The 23953-nt window shown below is 44.1% G+C and overlaps 1 protein-coding gene across 1 annotated transcript in view; it reads left to right on the forward strand.

Moving 5' to 3' along the window:
• The window catches only part of LOC146174407 (neprilysin-like), a 195351-nt gene that overhangs the window by 159083 nt on the left and 12315 nt on the right, over positions 1-23953 (forward strand). The window contains exons 14-15 of the mRNA XM_084585389.1: positions 5263-5408; positions 10697-10765. Of these exons, the coding sequence (XP_084441515.1) occupies positions 5263-5408; positions 10697-10765 (215 nt within the window). The remainder of the gene's footprint in view (positions 1-5262; positions 5409-10696; positions 10766-23953) is intronic.

Here is a 23953-nt window from a genome sequence, read left to right on the forward strand (position 1 = left end):
CAGAAGTGAGGCAGTTTGGGCGTGGCGGGATACTGTGCCGATCTCCAGACCTCAATTGCGTGAAGGATCTGCTTAAATGCAATTCATTTGGATCGCTTCAGGTGAGCAGCTTTATCCCTACTCATCTTGCATGCACAAAAAGATTGGTCCGAGGAGTAGACTCTTCTTTAACTCCAGCTGAGACCCTCGACCTTCTTTCGGCGGCTGGTGTGGTAGCGGTGTATGGTTGCAGCCGGGAGGTTAATAATACGCGGGTACCAACAGAGTCGGTGATTGTCACATTTGCAGGAACTTCATGCCCGTTAGAGATAAAAGCATGGCCATTGATCTTCCGTGTGGATCCTCTTGAATCTAAGCCACTGCAGTGCACTAATTGCTGGCGATATGGTCACCGTGCTCGTGGTTTTAAGTCCTCCGTGCGGTGTTCCAAATGTGGCGATGGTCATCATTCGTCATCATGTTCACAACAAAACGACACAGTGCTCGTGGTTTTAAGTCCTCCGTGCGGTGTTCCAAATGTGGCGATGGTCATCATTCGTCATCATGTTCACAACAAAACGACAAATGCTGCCTTTGCGGTGGAGCCCACGCTGCAAACTCCTTGGAGTGTCCATCTCGAAAACAGGAGCTGCAAATTCTAGAAGTAATAGATAGAAAACGCTGTTCGCGTCGTGAGGCTATAACAGAGGTTGAGGAGCGGTTACATGGTTATGCAGGTCTGTCAGCCCGATCAGTTGTTCCTCTGGATGCATCAATCTCAAAGGCGATAATGACTGCAGTGGAAGCATCAATGACTAAAATGGTCGACCCAATAGTTGCTACTGCAACAGAGTGTTTTTATAACGTTCTGGCAGTTCAGCTAACGCAAGCCCTGCAATCAGGAACACCCCCTTCCATAGCAAACATGCCCTCTGAAAGCTCTCAACTGCTTGAAAGCACTACTGTTGCTTCGCCTCACAAGGCTGCTCCTCCAGATGACGATGGAAACATTAATGACGCAGAGATGGTGGAATCAGATGTAAGAATTCTAAAACGGTGTGGGTCTCCAATGTCCAACCATTCTTCTCCGTGGTCCCAACCAAAATCAAAGAAACATCAGCATACATCAAAGACGGAGGATAATATTTTGGGGCAGGCAGTTGCGGCTGCCCAGATTTCGCAATCATAGGGGCACTAAGAGTTATCCATTGGAACTGTCGTTCAATTCTAACAGCTTCAACAGATTTAGTTTACATTTCTTCTCAATATAATCCACACATAATTAGTTTTCAAGAAACTTGGCTAACAGCCGAAACGCATTTCTATTTACAAAATTATCATTAATTCCGACAAGATCGCCAATCAAAAGGAGGAGGTTTAATTACATTTGTCTGTACAAAATTTTGTCACAGGGCTAAGATTTCTTTCCAGCTATCTTCTATAGATTGTGAGATATTGGCCCTAGACTTTGAAATTCCAGGGCACTGTCCGTTTTCCTTAGTGAATGCTTATTTCCCTAGCGGTGTACACGATACAAAACCTCTAGATCTGCTATTAGTTAATTGTCGAAACTCAGTTCTTCTGGCTGGTGGTTTTAATCGCATCCTGTGTGATAGGGCTACAAGACAGATAGTTGTGTGCAAGCGTCTTTGGGATTGGATAACAAATAATAACTTTTCCTGTAGAAATTCGCGCTCGGCCACTTTCATAAGAAAACACAGTCAATCTGTGTTAGATTTACCTTTTACCTCTCCCAGTCTTTTCGTTAATAATTGGTCGACACTTGATTGTGGCACCTCTAGTGACCACATACCGATTGCGTTTGAGGTTAATCGCCCTGTAACTCCAGCGATTTCTCAGTTGAAGTCATTCATCAACTATAATAACTTTCAGTTAACGTTACGCTCTAATCTTGAGTCATTGACTAATACGGATGAAGAACAAAAATCAAAACGCTTATGCTCGGTGATTGAGGATTGCCGTAAGAAGTCTGAGATCTTGGTACGGAGCTCAAAGGTGAATACTTCAGCTGTTTGGTGGAATGCTGATTGTTCCCGAGATTACAGACGCAGAAAGGCGGCATAGAAAAAGCTTCTCCACAACCAGTGGCCGAAAAACTGGCAGGATTACAAGCTCATTGCAGCTACTTTTAAACGTACAGTTGCAAAAGCGAAGGACAAGTATGATGCTAAGCATTTTGATTTCCTCTCTAAATCTGGCAATTGAACTGCTCTTTTTAGTTTTTTACGCTCGCGGAAAAAGATTCCCCAAGCACAAAATCTACATTCCTTTATTTTGACTCTCCATGAAGCAATAGACACAATTGAACCATTGCCAAAGGACTGGAGAAGCGTTTCTCGTCTGTACTTCCTTCGGGCTCGATATCTGTAATGCCAATGGAACCAGTTAATAATGATCCTCAAATTTCCGTTTCTGAGCTTTCTCCTATAGTTATGATATTACCAGCCGCTGCTCCCGGTCCTGATAAAGTAACTTCAAAAATGTTAATGCTTTTTGACGAGTCACCTGAAACGTTATTAGAGCTAGTAAATTATTCCATCAAACATGCTTGGATACACCCAGAATGGAAACTTGCCAAAATAATTCCTTTACTTAAAAATAAAGCCGGTGCCTAGACCATTGATAATATTAGACCAATTGCATTAACATCAAACATTGTAAAATGAATTGAAAGATTCTTACTTATACGTGTTTCGGAATTCATGAATAAAGAAAATATCCTCAGCCCTTGCCAAATTGGTTTCCGTCAAAAGTGTTCCATCTGGAATGCGCATGCTGATCTCGAAAGTCGAGTTTGTTTAGCGCGGCGCCAAAAAAGGCACGCTGCCTTGATATCGCTAGATATAGCCAGAGCCTATGATAGTGTTGAGCATAGCACTATTGCAAAAATTAAAATCTCTTCAGTTTCCACATTATTTAGTAGCCTGGATATCTGAATTCCTCCAAAACCGAGAGTTTTACTGTGCATTAAATGGCGTTCATTCTGGCAGATATAAGCAAGCCAGGGGAGTGCCGCAAGGAGCAGTCCTTTCACCAGTCCTTTTCAACATACTACTCAGCTCAACTCCAGTTAATCATGACGTTCGCACTTACGTATATGCGGATGATATTGCGTTTTTTGCAACTGCATCAGATATTCAATCCCTTTAACTCCACTTGAAAATGTACCTAAACTCTATTGAGAATTGCTTGTGTGGCTTGCGTCTCACATTAAATGTGAACAAAAGCGCAGTCCTCGTATTCAATATAAAAGATTCTGTAAGTCTGTCTGTAATGTATCGGCAGCAAATAATACCACAAGTTGAATCATTAAAGTATTTAGGGGTCACTTATGATGATAATTTTTCAGGGCAGCCCCACATTAACCATATTGCTACGAAAGGGGCTCGGGCCGTGGGCATGTTGCGCCGAATTAGTCGTCCCAGGTCTGGAATGCGGAGAGATGTCCTTTTAATGATTTATGTTATGTATGTGCGTCCAAATTTAGAGTTCGGTTCAGTCTTGTTTTCAGGATCAGCAGCTTATAAAATTCGGTCGCTTGTTCTCTTGGAGCGAGAAACGCTACGGTTGTGTCTTGGACTTCCAAAATTTGTTGCCAACAATGTGCTCTACCTTGAAGCCCGGATTCCACCCTTGATATATAGATTACAAATTCTAACCGTTCAGACGTACTTAAGGATATGTGAATCAGAGTTTCACCGATCTATGTCTATTTTTTGCTGTCAACCGACCTCCTTTTTCGGTGTCCATTGGCCTAAATTTCACACCCCGCAGGTTGTTACGGTCAAAAATTTGCTGGACCCTTCAAATGTTTCTCTTCCTAGTATTCTACCCATACAAACCATCGGTTCATCTATTGAAATTGTCTTTGACGACATATTCCCGAATAATGCTAAAAACTTATCATCCGTTATTCTAAACGGATTATTAGAAGATCATTTAAGAAGCCTTTCTGCTAATTTAGTTGTAGCTACTGACGCATCTCTAAGTAATGAAAAGGCGGGTGTGGGTATATATTGTCCACATTTAGACTGGTCTTTTTCTGTTCGGCTTCCGGACTTCACCCCAATTTTTGAAGCGGAGTTTCTGGCGGTGGTACTCGCTTTACAGAAATTAGACTCCTCATTTTCTAAAGTGGCTGTAATTTCCGACTCTCTATCCTTGTGTTCATCTCTCTCTTCGTCGGTGGATTCTGCAATAGTAAAAACCTTTGTCTCCCTGATCCCTAGACATTTGAAAATTGTACATATGGTATGGGTACCAGGCCACAGCAATGTGACTCTAAATGAATATGCTGACAATTTGGCAAAAGAGTCCCTTAATGGCCCCGTATTATCTATCCTTCCGGCAACCGCGTACATCACCGCAGCGAGGTTTCGAAGAAACGTTCTAATAAATATAAAAAATGGGCATCTTTTAAGATCTGATGACTACCTGCATCTAAATTATTCTTGGAATAGAAAATCGTCATTCACGGCAACTTGAGATTTCACTAACAAGGCTGCGATGCCGTATCCCACCTTTAAATTTCTATCTTTACAGGTCCGGTTTGGCACTGTCTCGCGTCTGCGCATTTTGCGGTGAACAAGAAATATTAGATCACTTTTTATTGTTTTGCCGCCGCTTTACTACGTTGAGAAAACAGTTGATGGAAAGGCCATTGCAACAGCTTGGCTTTAGTTTAAGCAGCCCGACATTGTTATCATTTGGCGCCACCATCCTTGGGCACAGTCACAGGTCTGTTTTTACCGCTATGCAAATTTTTTTACTGGACTCAAATCGTTTGCTTTGCTAAATATTTAAACATCACTTGTTCTACAATTGTAGTGTCAATCTCCCGTGAGTGTTACCACTTTTCATTTTATATTTCACTTATTTCCCGTTTTGTTTCCTTTCCTCTATCCCTCAAATCATTTTTTTATGCAAGTATAATAAAAAAAATATATATATTCTTTGATACCCAATTCTTGGCCGATCCCCCTCTGTGGGTATGTGCCATAAGTTATTTGGACAACAACAACAACAGCACATCAGGCTAAGGTCCAGAGCCACTTTGTAAATAAACCTTAACAATATTATTGAAGAACTCCTATTCTGCATATATATTGGCGGTGTCTTAATAATAATGTAAGTAATGTGATTTTGTTTTTTTTCCACTGTTAAATTGTTCACCAGTAAGGGTTTGTAGTGTGGCCTTTTTCCGTATCTATTATATATCTCAATGAAATTTTATTGGTCATTTCCTATGCACCATGTCTACAGGTCGAGTGTGGATTCCTAGAGTCGGAGCCAACCAGTGGACAGAAGCAACAAAAAAAAACTTCAAAAAGAAGATTCAGTGCCTGAAAATGCGGCGCGGAAAACGTCAAGACGCAAAGGAAGTTGCTACTCCGCAAGACAAGTTTGATGTGCGTAAATTTCTTCCTTTCCTCATGTGAGTCGCCACATATGTGTTTGAAGCCTTTGGCACAGCAGCTGCATCTGCTGTATTTTTATTTTGGAGAGCCTTCATGCAAAACCTAGATGTAGAGTTCAGAACCATACTAAATTTTGTAGAGTAAATAAGTAAGTTCTCACTGTATGCTAGCAATAAAATAAAGTTTCTGCAAACGTTTTAAATATAATACCAGTTTAAAAATTTCACATATGCCATTCGGTGAACTATTGCACATATTTAACCTAATGAAAAGAATTTATATTAGTACTCTATGGGAAGTTTACCATTTGCATCTTCCCGACTTATTTGCGGTAACCTAGGTCGGTGGTATTTAAACATCAGATCTGAAGCTATTTTTCGGAACGGGGTTACAAATCTCCGAGTAGAGTTACGACTAATGGAAAAATGAGTGTAATCGAAGTATATGAGGAGCATCGTGTCAAGTGTTTCTTAAATACATTATTTCACTATAGCAGCTGAATACTCACATTGTATTTCCTCTGGACTCCATACTTAATGTCACTAGCTGAGCACTGACTGAACGGGCAAAAAAAACTTCCTGCCTACAAAGTTAACGGTATAGCAAGGTTTAATGGCATTTTTAGAAAATTCTTTCAACAAATGTTATTTTAATTGCAGTAAACATCACAGGCAAAAGGTGCAAGCAGAAATGCCTCAAAAAACGTCTTGTCATACCTTCTTAAAAGCCAAAAGTTCTAGGCTTAAAACGTTAAAACACTGCCGCACTGACCGCCACTTGGCGCGAAAATTATGCGACATAGCTAAAGTTTACCTAATATTAACATATGTAGTTTTGCAGTTCTTTACATACATGCATTCCAAGAAAATACGCTGCTTTGATAATGGCTGCAGTAGAAGGTACCAGTGCCAAATGAATTTATATCAGTGTACGCAAGACAGCAAATGATTTCGGAAATAGACTGAAAACACCAGAAAAATATTTTTGGAATAAATAATGTGAGCTCTGAGGGCCACTTTTAGCAGATCGTTAAAATTCAACCCAAATCCAACACTCAATTCACCAAACATGCGTACACGGCATAAAGCACCACAGCGCCCACAATCCGCGGTGAAGATTAGGCTACAGGCATGCGGAATCATCACGCACACAACCACCACTACCAAGAGCTGACGTGAATGGGTTGAATAAATAGTCCAACAGTAGCAGTGTCAACTGCTGCCTTCTTCAATGCTTATAACAGCGTCCTCCAATGAAGTCGTCGATGAGTGGGGCAGTTTCATCCCGATGCTGACTCAAGCAACGAAATGCACAGACGCACCTCAGTTACATGGCAAAAGATAAATGACGGCCTCATCAGTATCAATGTGGTTCCTACACCAGGTTTTACGCAAACTGCAACTATACTTTAACCCCATTCGCATCTCCTGACGAAAAATTCTGCCGCCCCTCCTATAATTACGTTAACTTGAAATCAACTTATACCTTTAGCGACAATTACCTATTGTTTATCTACTTACATGCACGCTGAAGCTAATTTCGTCGAGCACGGCTTGACTGCGATGTTCACATGAACAAGAAGTTAAGTAGTGGAGGTGGTATTTGATTATGATCTGGAGCCTAAAAGTGGAAATGCACACATCAATTATGCCGATCCGCGCCCTTTGGTGCCACCTCGTATGCCGGTTGTCTGTGCCGACAGGCCTCGACTGCGCTGTGTTCTCTGCTGTCAGCGACTGATGCCGAACGATTTGCTGCTTGTTTCCTTTCAGAGAATTACCTCATCTACCAGCACACTTCACAGGAAAGAAAACAAAGTAATTTTCTCATTGCCGACTCGAACAAACTGGTTCCGCTACTATCAAGCTGAATTCGTAACATATATAATCTTCAAAACCAACATCACTAAGGAGGTTCTACACTCTGATGTGAACAAGCTCTGAGGTAGACGGTGCCTTCGAGAGTCGGGGCTCCAACAAACTGGTTCCGCTACTATCAATCTAGAATTATAATATAGATAATTTTCAAATACATTACTAAGGAAGTTTTGCACTGTGATTGGAACAAGCTATTAGGTAGATGGCGCTTTCGGGAGTCGGTGCTCCAACAAACTGGTTCCGCTACTAGCAAGCTGCAACTATTTGTGAGCCAACTAGGCTGAACCTTCGCCACTCGCAAAAGGACGTAGTGAATTATATAGTGAAGCCCATTAGCGCCCAAATTCCTTAAGCAGAGACGATCAAAAGTATGATTCATGATGTTACTGACAATGCATCCTGTATGCTTTTTTTAAAGGCCTCGAATACTGTTGAATGCGTCATACGTTTTATACAAAGCACGGTAGACCTATGCAAATAAACCTACCAGGGTTACTAGGAGTCTGCTTAGATGCCGTAATACGAGAGCATTTCTCTTACCGCTTCCGTGTATGTTGCCGCATGTTTGCTTCTTCACACTTTTGCTTTCCTAACATATATTTCTCCCTAACCTATACATTTTTCATAGCAAATAAAGTAACTGGATGTAGGTACTTATCGACTAAATTAATAATCAACTAAGCCACCTTAATGCGTAAGTGACCATCGATTTAAATAATGGTCTGCCTGCAGTAAGTATTTATTTCGTTCAGAGAAAAGTTACCCTCATATTGTAATACAATTTTTTTCTACCCGAAATGATATGTAATTTCCTTTTTGAATAAATGGCCAGTCAACTTTTTACATCGTTCAGCTAATCAGTGAAATGACCATTTAAATTATAAACAACAACAAATAAATTCGTTTATTTGATAATAAACAACTATTTAAACATTCCGGTGATTTAAAAATACCTAATCACTGAGCTCTTTATTAACTGTTACAGTACTTACCCGTTCAAAGATACAATGGATGATTGACAGTTCGTGAGGCATGACCTCATCTCATGCTCTATCGATACACACTGCCGGCCCAAACTGATGACACAAATCAGGAAACAACAAGCACTTTCGCAATAAACCTTCCCCAATCGTCCCGCCATACACACTTCTCCGCTCCTGTCGGCTGCTCTTGTCCTTATGTAGCAGTCTCATATCGCAAGAGACCTAACATTATTTCAGCGACGCAGCGCGTCATCTCGCACTCACCGATAGTGCTGAGGGCCTGCCGTAAGTTCTCACTCGTGCTTCTTACAGTTTAAAAAATCCACATCACAGATGCTCTGAACCTCTCGAATGCTCTAATACCTTCGCTTCAGCCACCTGTGGAAGTTATTTTCTTTTAAGGTGAAAGCCTTTAATGGCTCATGCTGTCATGGACAAAATGTGTCTCGTTTTTGCGGCGTTCTGAATGGCCGAAGCGGGATGCTTCACTGCCATCTGCAATGCCAAACTTAAACGAGCGCCAAAGAACGTCACGCGACAAGGGCGATGGGGTACCATCCAAACTCAAACTCCGGAAAAAGTGAGATAAATGCAGCGTCTTTCCTTTCCTGTATACAGGTTATAATTATATGTAGCGCTGCAACGAATCCCGACAAGAGGCTAACGATGGGAGGCAAATTATAGGATAGAAAAGTTAAGCTTTCGCTATTCTCCTCTTAAGAGACATCTAAGAAACCCTCTAAATATTTTCGCTGCAGTTCTGTGCAGATAGCCTTCTTATCATTTTAGCCCTTTCAATGCCTTTAACAGATTTCCTCCGGATTCAGCCTTCCAGCTGCGCAGCTCGTTTGGGGCTCCTGGCCAATAATGTCTTACCAGTTCTTGTTTTATGAGTTGCATAATCAGTCCGCAGACAGCCTACGGGAGCTTGTCAACAAAGAGTGCAAGCACGAACTGTTAATCATTCACGGTATGCGTATTTTATAGTTTTTGAAACAACCATAAGTAATATTAAATCGTTTGAATTCGCTTTCTTTTTTATTGCACCACCTTACACAACACACACGAATAGGCTGGCATAATATTAAGTTTTCTTGTGTGACTCGTCCTACGAATATGTCATTAGTGCTAATAACTTACGGTTGACGAAAATGTTGAATAATAGGCAATAATCGATTATTATTTAATAGAATGAATTGGTCATTTACATTTGAATTTACGCATGATTTCACGGTATAGATGAATTAGTTATTTACTGATATCACAATATATCAAATAAAACATTTGGACATGTATTCGGTTTTATAGAAATTGATGAGCCATTTCGTCAGTTCATGCAAATTAGCTATTTAATCAGGTGGTTAATTATTCAAAGTTAGAATTGAATATTTTGGAACGGGGTACCTCGTAATGTTGAAGACCCGAGAGAAGCTTCGGAAAAGAGACTGTCCTACTCTTTCGTATCAATAACTCGATCTCGCGCCATGCGCTTGTGGTGCGCCTGCTGCCGGAGGTCATCTTCCTGTTTACAGTTACCCCGGCGAAGAGACGAATCATGCTGACGGCTCACGGCGATAAAAACACACACGGGTCATAGTACGGTTTTAGGCGACACACTTGGTCAGTTTCTCGGTTACGTCGGCGGAGGTCAGCTGGTGGCATCACGGATTCCACAATTTACCTACGATTTATAAGTCGTACGAGAAGCAAAAGAACCGTGCTGCAAACTGTGCGGCGAGCCTACCACGTTTGAGCAGCATAACTTTGGACTTTGCGCAGGATCCGTCTCCGCAAATCAGGACACATCTGCCTCGCTTGAAAAATAGGAAATTGTTCTCGTCAGTGAAAACTTGGCCGTACACTCGCGGACCTCAGAAAGACCGCGAGAGTTCTGCGAGAGTGCAAAAGCTGGCCGCCTGGAGTGAATGACAAACTCGTCGCCACTGCCCTCTCAATGAAAAATGGTCTCTCTTCTCTCTTTCTCAGCATTGTTCAAATTTTTAAGCTTGAGATCTCAGTTTTATGAACTATACTGTCACCCGTCACTGGGTGGGGCTCCAGCATCATCATCATTTATTATTATTACCTTAAAGATCCCTATCAAGGACATTACATAAGGGGGAAGACAACGGTGAGAAAGGGCTATACATTAGCGACATTAGCATAAAAACAAAGGGAAAAATACAAAAATGTGTAATGTGTTTGTTTTGTATTTCTTTATTGTTTAATTTTAAGATCCGAAATTAAGGAATCAGATATTTTTATCACAGAGCTTGGTGAATCATTGGTAGACTGCGCATTAAATATGGGGCAAACGAAACGCGCAGGGGCCTTGATATTATAATATAGTGAACCAAAAATATATAATCTGGATTTTCAAAATTTTATTATCATTAAGGATGTATCTTTCTCAACGCAGAGAAACAGTGAAGAGGATCGACTTATTATTAAGTTTTACGACCACGTCGGTCTTCGCATTTCTTACAACGTAAGTGCCCTTTCCAGCATTTATTTTTGTTTAATTAAGGAGAGGTTTCCGCCTTATTTACAACCGGGTTTAAAGAAGTGCGACTTTACCAGTTGTATGTTGAACTTAAAAAATATTTTAATACTCTTCTCAAAGTAATTCCTACTTCTAGAACCACCTTTCGAGAAAGAAGATTCTAATGGGCATCTTCTTTGCTCTTGTTCTTTGGTTTTTCTCCACAGAACGAGAATATATATGCCTTACATAGCCGACTTTGGAAAATCTCTCTATAGAGAAGTTCTTGAAGAAAAAAAAAGGCTATTCGGTTGAAATACAGCACTGTTAAAGCAGACGCGCATTGTCAATGTAAACAGCTCGCCATGAAAAAGAAAGGAAGTAAAAAGTGGCCTGAGCAGAATGCGAGGCATACAGCAAAGCAAAAATGGTTGTACGCAAGGCAAGGTCAGGAGTACGTGTCTTAGGTAGAGTTATATTATCTGTCCCACATGAAAATATACGCTAAGGGTCAATAAATAGCGATTTACTAAACAAATAAATACTTTCACGAGAACTAGCTATTTCATATATCCTATCCTGAAGGGAAAAATATCCAATTAGATAACGTAATTAGCAAAAAACATATGAGCGACGAAAATGATGCTCCCTCACTGTCCCCTAAACTGAGCCTGCGTTCGCCCGCAAACAAATTTTGAAAAATATTTCAGCTTAGCTCAGCTAACCCTACTTATGTAAGCGAAAGCTTGAGCATCACCTGATTAAGCCAGAACCTGCGCAACTAATCTACCTGAAGTTCAACTGGGCTCAACCGCGACATATGAACCTAACATTTGATGGTTGGACATAGGTTTGCTTCACTTAATATTTTATTGTTCAAATCTTGGCAAGCCTTAATTGCTTTACACTTGACAATTATTTGCCTCTTGTGCGGATTGAAGGAATTACTGTCCTATGATCAGCGAACTGTGGGGAATATTTCATTGTTTGAACGTCCGAAACTTCTAGGTGTCCCCCAGCGGGAACGTTTGGAACATCAGATCCAAATTGCTGTCCGAAAGGGGTATTGCTCCATTTCAGTTTATCATGCTACTCTTGGAATGCTTGTTTCCGGACCACAGCTTCCACTGGGTTGTCGGATTTGACCTAACGTCGTCCAACGACTTGAACCTACAACCGGCACTATACAGCTCTGCGAAGCACCTAGTACTGTTTATGCTTATGTAAGGCGAGCGGCCAGTCACGTGGTCAGGTGCACCTGCAGGGCGAGCGATTCACGCGACGCACAAGTGGTGAATAATTTGCTTAGGCGTATGTGCCGAGTCAGCGAGTAACGGGATGTGCCATCGGATATTAAAATGGTCCGATGCACCTGCCGAGCGCGCGTGTCATGCCGTCAGGAGCATGGTTTTGTAGCAATTCTGGCCGACTTGACGAAATTGGCGCCAGGTTAGTAAACGTTCGCTTTAACATGTTCCCCGCCATGCAATCTCCCTCCCGCGTGATGTGGCGGCATCCAACCCTAATGACCTCATCGGGGAAGTCTGTGGTCGGAGATTTGTCGTTGTACGCCTGGAGCCGTTGTCAGGAGCAATTTGCAATTATAATTCGTACATTATGGACTTGCAAAACATTTAAATTTGAGTCGAATGTGCTAAAATTATTCTCTGCTAAATTCATGAAAAGGTTTTACATAAGTATATTTCGCGTGCCCTTTAGATCTGTTCTTTATGTTAATCGATACCTTCCGCAGCTGGGACTAGGTGAGGAGTGACGAGAATTGCAAAGATTTTGAATATCTGTTTAAAATCTACGGCAGCGTCAGCTGGTCTATTTTAGAGACAGATAAAATGATGAATAAAGATGACAAATATGAGCGGAGAAAGTCTAGGAAAGGGGCATATTTTTGCAATGGCACTTACCATTTCTCTACTCCTTTCTGCGGGACACGTTAGGTTTTGGTAAGGTTTTTCTTCTTCAAGAATAGGCCTTAGTTTTTAGACGGAATATTGAAAACGTGAGTTCTTCAACGCCTATAAACATGGCACTTTTTTCATTGTCTCTACCATCCATACTTCCGCAATCCGTTCAAATCTTTATTTGTTCTTTATTCGAGAGCCGCTCGCATGCCGCCTTATCACTCCTACTCTGCCACGCGGATCATCTATGTATTCTCTCTTTCTTTATGCTCATTGTCGCAAGATGAAGCTTTATTAGTTTCTTTGTCGGCAAGATGCACCGAGATGTGTTTCGAAGAATCCGGCAACTCGTGTATGTCTCCGCATTGTTATAGGTTGTGCTAATCACCGTTTGCAGATTTATCTAATTGTTTCCACCCCCTTTAAAGTAAGCGTAGACGGGTTCTACGGCCATTCGTATTCCGACGACCGACAAACCCGATTGTTGTTATCGCTGCCGCCGATCGCTCAATTCTTTTGGGCGGCGCGTCAGCCCAATAAAGAGTTTCATTCGAGTACAAATCCAGTATCTTTATTTGTGGCTACGGGGTTTGTCACCACAACGTCACAACTAGTGCAGGTGTTGCCATTTGAGATCCGGACTACTTCTTCAAGCGAAAACCTCAGCATCTTTCCTGTCGCCCTTGCGGACTTGCCTACAGGTCACGAGCCAGGCGCTGAATTCAAAGACGCCAACTCGAACACGGTCTGCTGCAGGACCTTGTTCGAACGCGGAAGTCTCAACGTTGATAATGCCCCAGTCTGCTGCACAGGTTGTCTCCGTGAAACTCCAGAAGCCCTCTCTGCAAAAGACTGCCCAGTGAAGGTACGGAATACCGGACAGAACTTTTCGACCACGTGGCATCGTTCAATGGCTGGAACGGCGCTTCGGAACACAGGCAAGTCTACTTTGCTCTTCAAGGACCTGCACGAACCTGGTTCAAAAATAATGACACTGCTCTCAAGGACTGAGAGACATTCAAAGCGGAGTTTTAGACGGCGTTTGCAGGTTCCATTCGGACAGAAAGAGTGAAGGCCCTCCTCCAATTAAAAATTCAGCTCCCAAATAAGCAAGTCCTGGCATACGTTCAGACGATGAATCGCCTCTTCGGCCACGCAGATCCCGACATGACAGAGGAAACCAACGTGAACCTGTTGATGCGCGATGTGGAAAATCAGGTATTTGCAGGTCTACTTCACCAGCTGCCAAAAGGTGTTGCCGAGGTCTGCCACAAAGTAGCGAATATCGAAACGATCTTAGAAGCACGGACGCAACTCTACAGCCGGCCTCTTAAAACACTATCGGTACACCATTATGACGCCTTACATATACGCTGAGACATTCTGCGAGACCTTATCCCCGAGGTTTTTCGAGAAGAGCTACGCCTGCTGCTTCCATTATCGCAACAACCTCAGTTAGCGACCCATGCGGACTTCGCGCGGAAAGGGGTTCAGCAGGCACTGGGCGTTCCTCAGACTACTGATCCATCTCGACAGCCCACTAAGATAAACTATGCTGCAGCGTTACGCCGCCCTACACCCCAACGCGAACAACCTTAAACGCCAGGCCATTGGAGAACAAATCGGTGCTATGCTTCGTGATGACGTCACCAAGACATCAAAAAGCTCCTGGATAGCATCAGTTGTTATGGTTACGGAGACGAGGAACACTTCCTTTCTTCATCGATTACCGCCGCCTAAACAGCATAACGAAATATGTGTACCCTCTCTCGCGCATCGAAGACGCATTGGACCGGCTCTGTAATGCAAGGTATATCTAACCGATGGATCTTTTTAGGTCGATAAGAGAGCTCGCGAGAAGACCGCATTCATTAACCAGACGGCCTATTCGGGTTGAAGCTGATGCCATTTATTGTCCGCTCCGCCCCAGCCACATTTGAACGGCAACGGCCACTGTGCTGGCGCGTTTGAAGTAGCAGATTTCTCTGGTGTGCATGAAAGATGCCATTGTCTTCTTGGCAAGCCTCGAATACCGAGGGACTCAAGCACCGAGGAACCTCGAGGAGCCTCGAGGAACTCAAGCACCGCTTACAGTCTCCTCCTGTCCTTTTAGACATCGACGAAAACGCGGCTACAGAAATACGTACCGACGCAAGCAGCTTTGGCTTAGGCGCCGTTCTCGTTCTGAAAATTGGTGGACAGGATCAAGTTATCGTGTACACTAGCAGTTCCCTTTAGAAAGTTGAAGACAACTATTCCAAGACGCAGAAAGAATGTATAGTCATTATTTGGGCCACATCAGAATTTCCTACAATTTGTACGGACAACCATTCAGGGTTCTGAGCGATCATCATGCTTTGTGCTGGCTAGCCTACTTAAAAGTTCCCTCCGGCCGCTTTGCGCGATGGAGCCTCCGCCTCCAAGAATTCAACATCACAGTCGTATATAAGTCCGGCCGCAAGCATTCCGATGCAGATTGCTTGTCATGAGCGCCCGTTGACGCGCCGCCATCGCAAGACGACGATGACGGCTTCTTAAAACCGGTAAGCACCAGCCGATTTGCCCAGCATCAGCGCTACTGCTATGCGTAGGAAGACCTGGCAGGTTACCTAGAAGGAAAGATTGCTTCCCCTTCTTCTCTGTTCAAGCGTCGTTTATTGCAATTCGCCTAAAACAATGACATCGTCGTGAAGAATAATTTAGCAGCCAACTGACCCGCGTAGCTTCTCACTGTGCCAAAAACCACAGACAGTAGGTTCTTCAGGCGCTGCGCGATTATCCCCACAGCCGGGCTTGTGGGGTTGTGGGGTAAAATATTACTGGCCACGGTTACGTACCGACCCCAGTCGAAAAAAACTACAGAAGTGTGTCAAAAATACGACAAGATATCCTGTAGTTCTGTCGTAACCATCAAACTTTTCTGTAGTTCTATAGTACTTTTCTGTAGTTCTGTAGTTTTTCTCTAGTACATTTTTGTTGTCTGTAGTTCTGTAGCACTTTTCTGTTGTAACTACAGACATTTCTGATGTTACTACAGAATGTTCTGTTGTCACAACAGGTTTCTCGTCAAAAACCGCACAGAAATTCTGTCGTAACATCAGAAAAGTTTCTGTAGTTTTTTTCGACTGGGACGTTGCTTATTATCTGAAACATTTCCGCGTCAGCAAAGCACGATGCTTCGATCAGACCAGCTGATCTACTCAACGCAATACCAGCCCCCCTTAAACGCTCTAAAAATTGGGATGAAACTCATCTGCCCCTTTCCCACTTAATCAGTGGAAAACAAATGAATTATCATAGCAACCCCTTACATGACCAGCTACCCCGAAGCGAAAGTCCTGTCCAATGGTCCCGCAGCAAAGTTGCTTATCACAGACAGAGGAACTACATTTACGGTGGAGCTCACGCCAGTCATCTGTCACTACAGTCAAACGAGCCAGTGGTGGACAACAGCCTACGGTCCCCGGAACAACGGACTTAGGAGCTCCTCAGCAAAACGATGGCGGACATGGTCGCCATTTACTACGTGATCTTCGCTTATAACACTGCCGTCCAGGAGAGCACTACAGCAACATCGTTCAAGCTGCTGCACGGCAGGGAGCCCAATACGACGCTCGATGCAATTCTGCCGCATGCAACTAATGAGGAGAACCTGGATGGTGCCGCCTACCTGGGCGTCAGCACCACGCTGACGCCGGACAATACAGCTAGCGACGACACGACGCAGAGTACAGGCCGGGATACCGAGTTCGGGTTTGAACAGCAATAAGCTGCCGTGGACTGATTAAAACCTCTTGCGGCGGTACTTTCTAACCACAACAGTCATTGGACGCATCGGACAGCTTGGCTATGAGGTCATTCTCGACGGCACGACCACATCCCAAAGGCAGCGGGCGCGCCCAGAAGTAAGTCGGGCATGTTGCGTGCCTCCAACCATGTTGCGAGTGCTATAAATATTTTAATATATAGGGTTTTTACCTTTGATAGTTTATTTTGTAAGCATCGCGTTCATGCTTTTTAAGGGGAAGTATTGCCGCAATCGATTGAAATCTTTATTTGAAGAGCCGCCGGTATGCAGTCTGGCTACTATGACTCTCACGCGGATCAATTCCGCATTCTTTGTTTCTCCACGCGCGCTGTCACGAGAAGAAGCTTTATCAGTTTCTCTGTCACTCAAAATGCACCGCGATGTATCCTGAAGCTCCCGAGCAGTCGCGTACGTTTCCGCAATGTACTAGGTTGTGCTAGTCACGTTTACGTCTTTTTATAGATGTTCCTTTGTCCCTTTTAAATTTAGCTTTGACGTGATTGGAAGGCATTATTAGTTCGACGACCGCTAACGTGATTGTTGTTATCGCCGCAGACAATTCTCAATTCATTCGGGCCCAGGTCAGCCCGATAAAGAATTTTTTTCGAGTTTAAAGCCAGCATCTTCATTTCTGGCGACAAGGCTTGTCACCAGTACGTGGCATTATGCAGAGCAGAAGCGGACAGAAGCTCACTTTAGTCACCAACTGATAACGTTAGTGAAAACTCATGATTAGGTATATAGCGTATACCGCCAGCAGGCGAGTAAGTTAGGAAGGCAACTAGGTCTGATTTATACCTGCTACTGTTCTCAACAGAGCTACTTTCCGTCTATTGTATTAAGTGCTTTTGAGAAGACAGGAAACTAATGAACGCCATACTTCAAAAGGCATATTTTATCGTATTAGATTTAGAACGCCCGTACGACTGTGACTACCAGAAACAAACGACAAGTGGACCTCACACGGGGCGACGAGTGTCCTACTCGGAAAGCATCCGGCTTTAACTGTTATCCATCGCAGATTCTAAGATGTAATTAGAGCATGACGAAGCAATCATCGTTGCTTTTTACGGATGTCTACTTGTTGATACAATCAGGAGCTTTGTATAGGTCATGTATCGTGAACGACGCACGTGCCAAGCCGGGACGTGCCTCCCTGGGCTATAAAAGGGCTGTGCGTTCTCAATACGTGCCTTTCGTTCACTGGCCCGACTCGACTGATACATGGTGTCAGAAGTGGCATTTCAGTCTGCCGGTGCATAAGACTGAAACGCGTGGTGGAAACGCGGTGCGCAATGGAGCAACTGCCAAAACTTTCGGAGCCACTGCTATTGTCGGGAAAAATTGCCAAGAACTGGGAATTCTTCCAGCAGAGCTTCGAGGTTTTTCTGCAAGCAACGAAATCTTCAAAAGACCTCAGACCTGTAGCCGCCAAAACAGCACTGCTACTCAACACTACAGGAGAGAACGCATTGGAGGTATTTAACAACTTTCTTTCCCTCGAGAATGAGAGCAAGCAAGACTATACAACCATTGTTAAAAAATTTAAAGAGTACTTCCAAGGGCAGCAGAACGAGAGTTATGAGAGATACATGTTCCGGTAAAAAACACAAGGCGAAGGGGAGGCGTTCGAGCGTTGCATGCGGCACCGCCGAAAACAAGCACGGAGCAACAACGCGGCCTGGGCAGAGCTCGTTAAGCATGTGGCGCTAGTCAAGATGCATTCGAAGCAGGATTGCAAAGCGGAAGAAGTAGCTTCACTACGAAACGCGACAGGGGCACAGCCCGATAATGAAGTACAGCTAGTCAAAAAGCAGTCGCGAAAATGCGCCAGATTCAAGCGCTTCCATACATTACGCGGCAGTTGTCCAGCGTTCAGAAAAAGGTGGTTCGTGTGCCAGAGTTCTAACCACATCGCCGCCTGCTGCAAAAAGCCCCCGCAAATCAGTGAAGTTCAGGAAGAGTGAAGAAAGCTTCAATATTCTTTATGGGACAATTTCGAGCATGGCTGCCAGTGGAAAGTGTGTAGTGAGTGCGAAAGTGGCTGACCAGATAGTTCATTGAAAAGTAGACACTAGATGCCAAGCCAGCCCCTACTCTATCTACCAGCGGTGCAAGTCAGCCGGAGTGGGGGTGCCATTCGGCGTTTTGGTATAGCAAGGCTACCCGTGGTTGTGAACGGTCGGTCTTAAGACATCATCTTCTACGTTGTCAAAAAATGAAATTAAGCTCTACTGGGGCTACTAGCAAGCGAGTCCCTCGATCTAGTTCTACGTGCAGTGGGTGCTGTGATGGCAGGAATCACCACAGCCAGCAGCAGTGAGAACGTTCTGAAGAAGTTTTGCCGGCTTTTTCAGAGATCTGGCTGCAACAAACGCTAATACCAAAGGTCCTACGGAAGGATGCGACGCCAGTTGTCCAGCCAGCGCGACGTGTGCCCCTGGCGTTGAGGGAGCCTTTTAAGGGGAACTGAAGTGCATGGAGTGAAGCGGCATCATTGATAATGCAAGCAATACCGATTGGGTGAGCCGCTTGGTTATTGTGCGCACAAAAAGACGGGAAACTACACGCTTGCATGGATCTTAGAAGCTTTACCAAGTGCATAAAGCGTGAGCCCTATCAGATGCCAAGGCGCGAGGACATAGAAGCTGAGCTAGCCGGCGCTAAGTATTTCTCGCTCCTCGATGCGAAGTCGGATGTCCATCAGATACCTCTAGAGCACATCACAGACACTAGATGCACGTTCGGTACTTCATGCGGACTCTACTGATTTTCGAGGCTCCCGATCGGAAACTCATCAGCGTCGGATTTATTCCAGAAAATTCTGAATGAAATATTTGACCGCTGCTAACGTACGAGAGTATACATAGATGATTTCTGATATGGGGCGCGTTTAAGGAAGAACACGATGCGCGCTTGCATAGCGTGCTGCAGGTTTTAGAGGGAGCAGTTTTAACCTTCAACGACTACAAGTGCTAGATTGTCGTGACTTAAATTTAATTGGGTGATGTCATTACAAAGGATGGGATAAGACCCAATCCAGCTCTGACTCAATCATTAAGGGAGACTCCATATCAGACTGATAAAGCAGCTGTTCGCAGGATGCTAGGTGTAGCAAATAATTACAATAAGTACTTGCCCAATCTCTCAGAACGGACTACTTTTCTTCGGAACATCATCAAAAAGGACGTTGTTTTCGAATGGACTCACAATCACGCTAGTGAATGTAGAACCATCGGCAACATGCCTAACAGTGGACCTCTGTTAGGTATTTTTGTCCCAGGGAATAAAACCAAAATCCTGGCAGATGCATAAAAAAAGAGTTGGGAGCAACACTCTTACTGTGTCACGGTGAAAACTGGCGTCCAGTTTCCTATGGGTCACGTGTAATGACCAGCCCTGAACAAAGATCCTCGCAAATCGAAAACGAAGTGATGGGAATAACGTTCCGCTGTGAACAATTTCACCTTTTCATGTACGGACGTAGCATTGTTATTCAGACAGTCTACCGCCTCTGATTGGTGTTGCAAGAAATTGAATCAGTGAAATGCCCCAGACTTCAACGTTTTTTTAAGCTACTGGCATATGACTTTCACCTGCAATATGTACCAGGAATGAAATCCTTTCTCGTACACATGCTATCAAGGGCTCGTACGGCAGAGACTAAGGACAACACGGATGGCACGGAAGACTTTGAAGTCCACGCGGTTGCAGTCATGTCCGACTTGGTAAGCGAAAAAACAATGGGCCGTCAGGCCGGCGTAACAGCAAATGATCCGGATTTACAGTTAGTGATACGGCACATCGATGGGCAAGGCGACATTACGGGCGTAATGAAGCCGTTCGCGTCCGAGCTGTCGTTGGTGAGAGGAATTATTCTTAAAGGCAGACGAGCTATTGTTCTCAAGTCAACGCGCGGGGAAGTTCTTCAACGGATTCATGAGAGACACATGGACTTGCATAAGGGCAAGCAAGAACTAGATGTCTGGTGTTCTAGCCGGGGCTGAACGCGGATATTACAAAAATGTTAGGGAGCTGCATAGTTTGCCGGAAATACGCTCGCAAAACAAAGTGAGCATTTTATGATCAGGCCTACACCAGGCCATGCATGGTACCGTGTAGGCATTGATATTTTTCAGCATTGGAAAGCTCGTACCTGTCTGTTTTTGATGCCCATTCCAACTTCTCGAAAGTGGAACAGCTGACTCGCACAGCATACAGTAGAGTAAATGAGAAGCTAAGCGTCATCTTTTCAAGATACGGCATTCCAATTCAACTGTGTACTGACTATGGGCCCCAGTTTTCGTCTTATGTATTTTTGCTCTTCGCATCCAGGTACGATTTCAAACACGTCACGTTAAGCCCGGAGTTCCCGCGCTCAGACGGACGCTCTGAAAATGGGGTCCAATTCGTGAAAACGATCCTAAAGAAAACGGAAAAGACAAATAATGACTTCTGCCTTGGGCTTTTCTGATACAATTCCACTCCACTCAAGGATGGCCGCTCCCCCGCTAGGCCCCTACAGGGCAGAAGACCGCACTCGGCTTCCAGACTTCGGGCTGCAGCCAAGTAGGCCGGTGTTCAAACGAGCCCAGGCAAACACTAAGAGGGAGAATTCTACCTCCTCTCAAAGCCGGAGGTGTTGTGAGGGTGAGGGAAAGGACATGGAATTGCCGAGCTCAAGATGCCGGAGCCGTGGCACCGAGGCCGTGTTGAGTAGTTACAGAAGATCGCCAACTGCTGCTTCGCAACAGATAGCATTTACTTGCGACTGGTGAGCTCTTTCAGTAAAATGCCACATAACGTGATGACCCGGAGGGCGAACAAGCAAGTGCTCTGCAACCCACAACACCCGCTGCAGCAACAGTACAGGCACTGGGTAGTACTGGATCCTCCCCGCAGGCACAGCTTTCCGTGACTACAACAGGGCAGGCTGAGAGCCTAACGGCTCCGCAGGCTCCTCCATTGCGCCCATCCACCAGAGCTACCAGACCACCGCACCACCTGCGCTTTAACAAAGTGCTTCGCATCTATTCCACGCAAGAAGGAAGATGTATCGTGAACGACGCACGTGACAAGCCTGACACGTGCCTCCCTCGTCTATAAAAGAGTTGTGCGTTCTCAATAAATGTATTTCGTTCACTGGCCCGTCTCGACTGATACAGCTTAGACCATACTTCTAGACTGATGTCGACAAGACGATCGGCGCTTTTGGGAAGAAATGGTATCTTCCAACAACGGGTAGTCTACACCTAAGCACATGCATCCGCAATTTCATCAAGCTCTAGAGAGTACCAAGATCTCCGGTATTATATGATCACATCTCCAGCGATAACGTACACTTGTTCATAAAACCTCATAAACAGAACCATAGTAATCGTGAGTAAAGTGGAACCTCGCTGCAACAAATTCAGCGAAAAGTGCGACTTATTTCGTTGAATTATGAATTTTTCATTCTGACGAAGCGTGTCCGTAAATATTTTCGATACACGCTCAAAAGAATAATTTACTTCCAAAGAAAAATTCAGTCGGTTTCACTTGCCTAAATCATTGCGATAACAGAGTGCGATCATTGCGATAACTCAGTCTATAACTGCATCGCAACGTCGTCGCTGTGGCTCTAATTAATTTGCAAATGGCTTCAAAACATCCACCACATCCACTGCGGCAGGTAAGCCAAGCCATCTTGGTCGTCCTTCTCATCGCTCCACGTCGCGTAGTTAATGTCGAACATCAAATTTCAAACTTTAAAATTGGGAACTTCAAAAATGACACTTTAATGATGGAGATGCCATGTTCCGCTCCAATGTCTATTTTTTTACTGCCACATTTAGCCTCGCTGATACTCTTGCCTTCACCTCCACAGACAGGAGCTTCCGCTTTGTTGCGCCAGGCACTATCAGGCACACAAGGTACAAAAGCGCAAATGGATGAGAGATTGAATCAGACCAACGTTGTGTTTTCACGTGACGTGTTGCGCCTGCGAGCGCGTGATCTAGAATGAATGTGGACTGCCTGTAAATCGGACTTAGCAAATAACACCAGCGTCTTGTCCCAAGGTAGCTATCCAGTGCATCATCACTACCCACCAAGGATGCCCCTTTAGGTGTTTGTTCAGGAGTGCTGCAATGGGCACACGTTTTCGGTTAAAGTAAGCGGCCTGGATATTCGAGAATTTAGATATGGTTACCGTTATGCCTAATTAATCACAAAATAATCCTTTACGCTTAGTAGACTCCACTGAAGTTTTGGTAAAGTGAGAAAAAGGCTAAAAATGGCTCGCTGCGGCGAGAAATTTGTTGCATTGGCATCTATGGTTCGCAGACGAGGAATTAGTTGTTTCGCTGAAGTGGCGTTCGTTGTAACGTGGTTCAACTGTATGCTTCCTAAGTGAGTACAGAGACACGAGTTGAAGAGCACTTTTATAATCACTTTACCTCTATTAAAGGCTACGCAACTGTGAATGGTCTCTCCGCAGCTGTCGATAAAGTGACAGAAGTATCACTTAACAATCTTACATTTAATGGTGGCCTGCTGGGTATTTTTAAAATTGCATATTCCAAATACATCACCCCACGTTAAAAGCAAACGCGGCGAAAACTAAGGCTAATATTTAGTCATTACCTATAGATTTAGAGCTGGCAGAGATCCACACAGGCATTCTATCGGTCGAGGATTTACTAGACGAGAGGGAGCTCCGATATAATAAAGTTACGCAGGCGTTCGGTGACATACTCAGAGCTTTACTCAGTAAGATGATCTGTGTCCCCGGCATAGTGAAATGAATAAGGAGCAGTAGTAAAAAAATTTAAACACCTCCTAAAATCACTGAGCCATGCTCATTTTTCTTAAGTAATATACACCGACAGCATGCAGTCTCGCATCCTTGTTGTGAGGAGAAAGCGCTCTACCGCATGAAATTATAATGGGCTGTGAAAATGATTCACTTAATCAGTTATACGAAAGGCCGCGCAAGGGCAGTGTAAGGCAGCGTTGTCCAGGCAAGAGCCCAAAGACCAGATTTCACTTGTCGAGCGTAGAGCTGCAAAGGAAAATTAGCTCAAGTGACTCATGACCGCAGCTTTAAAATTATGAATCGTAGCGGTGCAGTTGCCGTACGCACCGGTGCCCCATCCGCACACCCACATAAAAGCCGCATCATAAATTAAAGCATGTGTTTCCCTTATCGACAAAATCATGCGCCTATGTCGCTATCCTTATGATGTCTCTTTTGTGCCGGCGTTGCGACTAATGGCATTTTTGCAACAGTTTTCCTTTTCAAACTTTGCTCGGCTATGCACTGTTATACGAATGCAGACTTTGTAGTATTGTAGAAGAACGGCTGATTGGGCGAGTTGGTGAACCATGATGGACAGTAATATAAGGGCGCAACAAAGACGTGACAAAAGGAGAAGTGGGCAAGGACGGCGCAGAACTGACAACTGATTAAATGGAAGAACGGAAGAG

Source organism: Amblyomma maculatum, chromosome 11 (genome assembly GCF_055883805.1).
Source record: "Amblyomma maculatum isolate TAMU_Amacu chromosome 11, ASM5588380v1, whole genome shotgun sequence".
In the NCBI taxonomy this organism is placed as follows: domain Eukaryota; kingdom Metazoa; phylum Arthropoda; class Arachnida; order Ixodida; family Ixodidae; genus Amblyomma; species Amblyomma maculatum.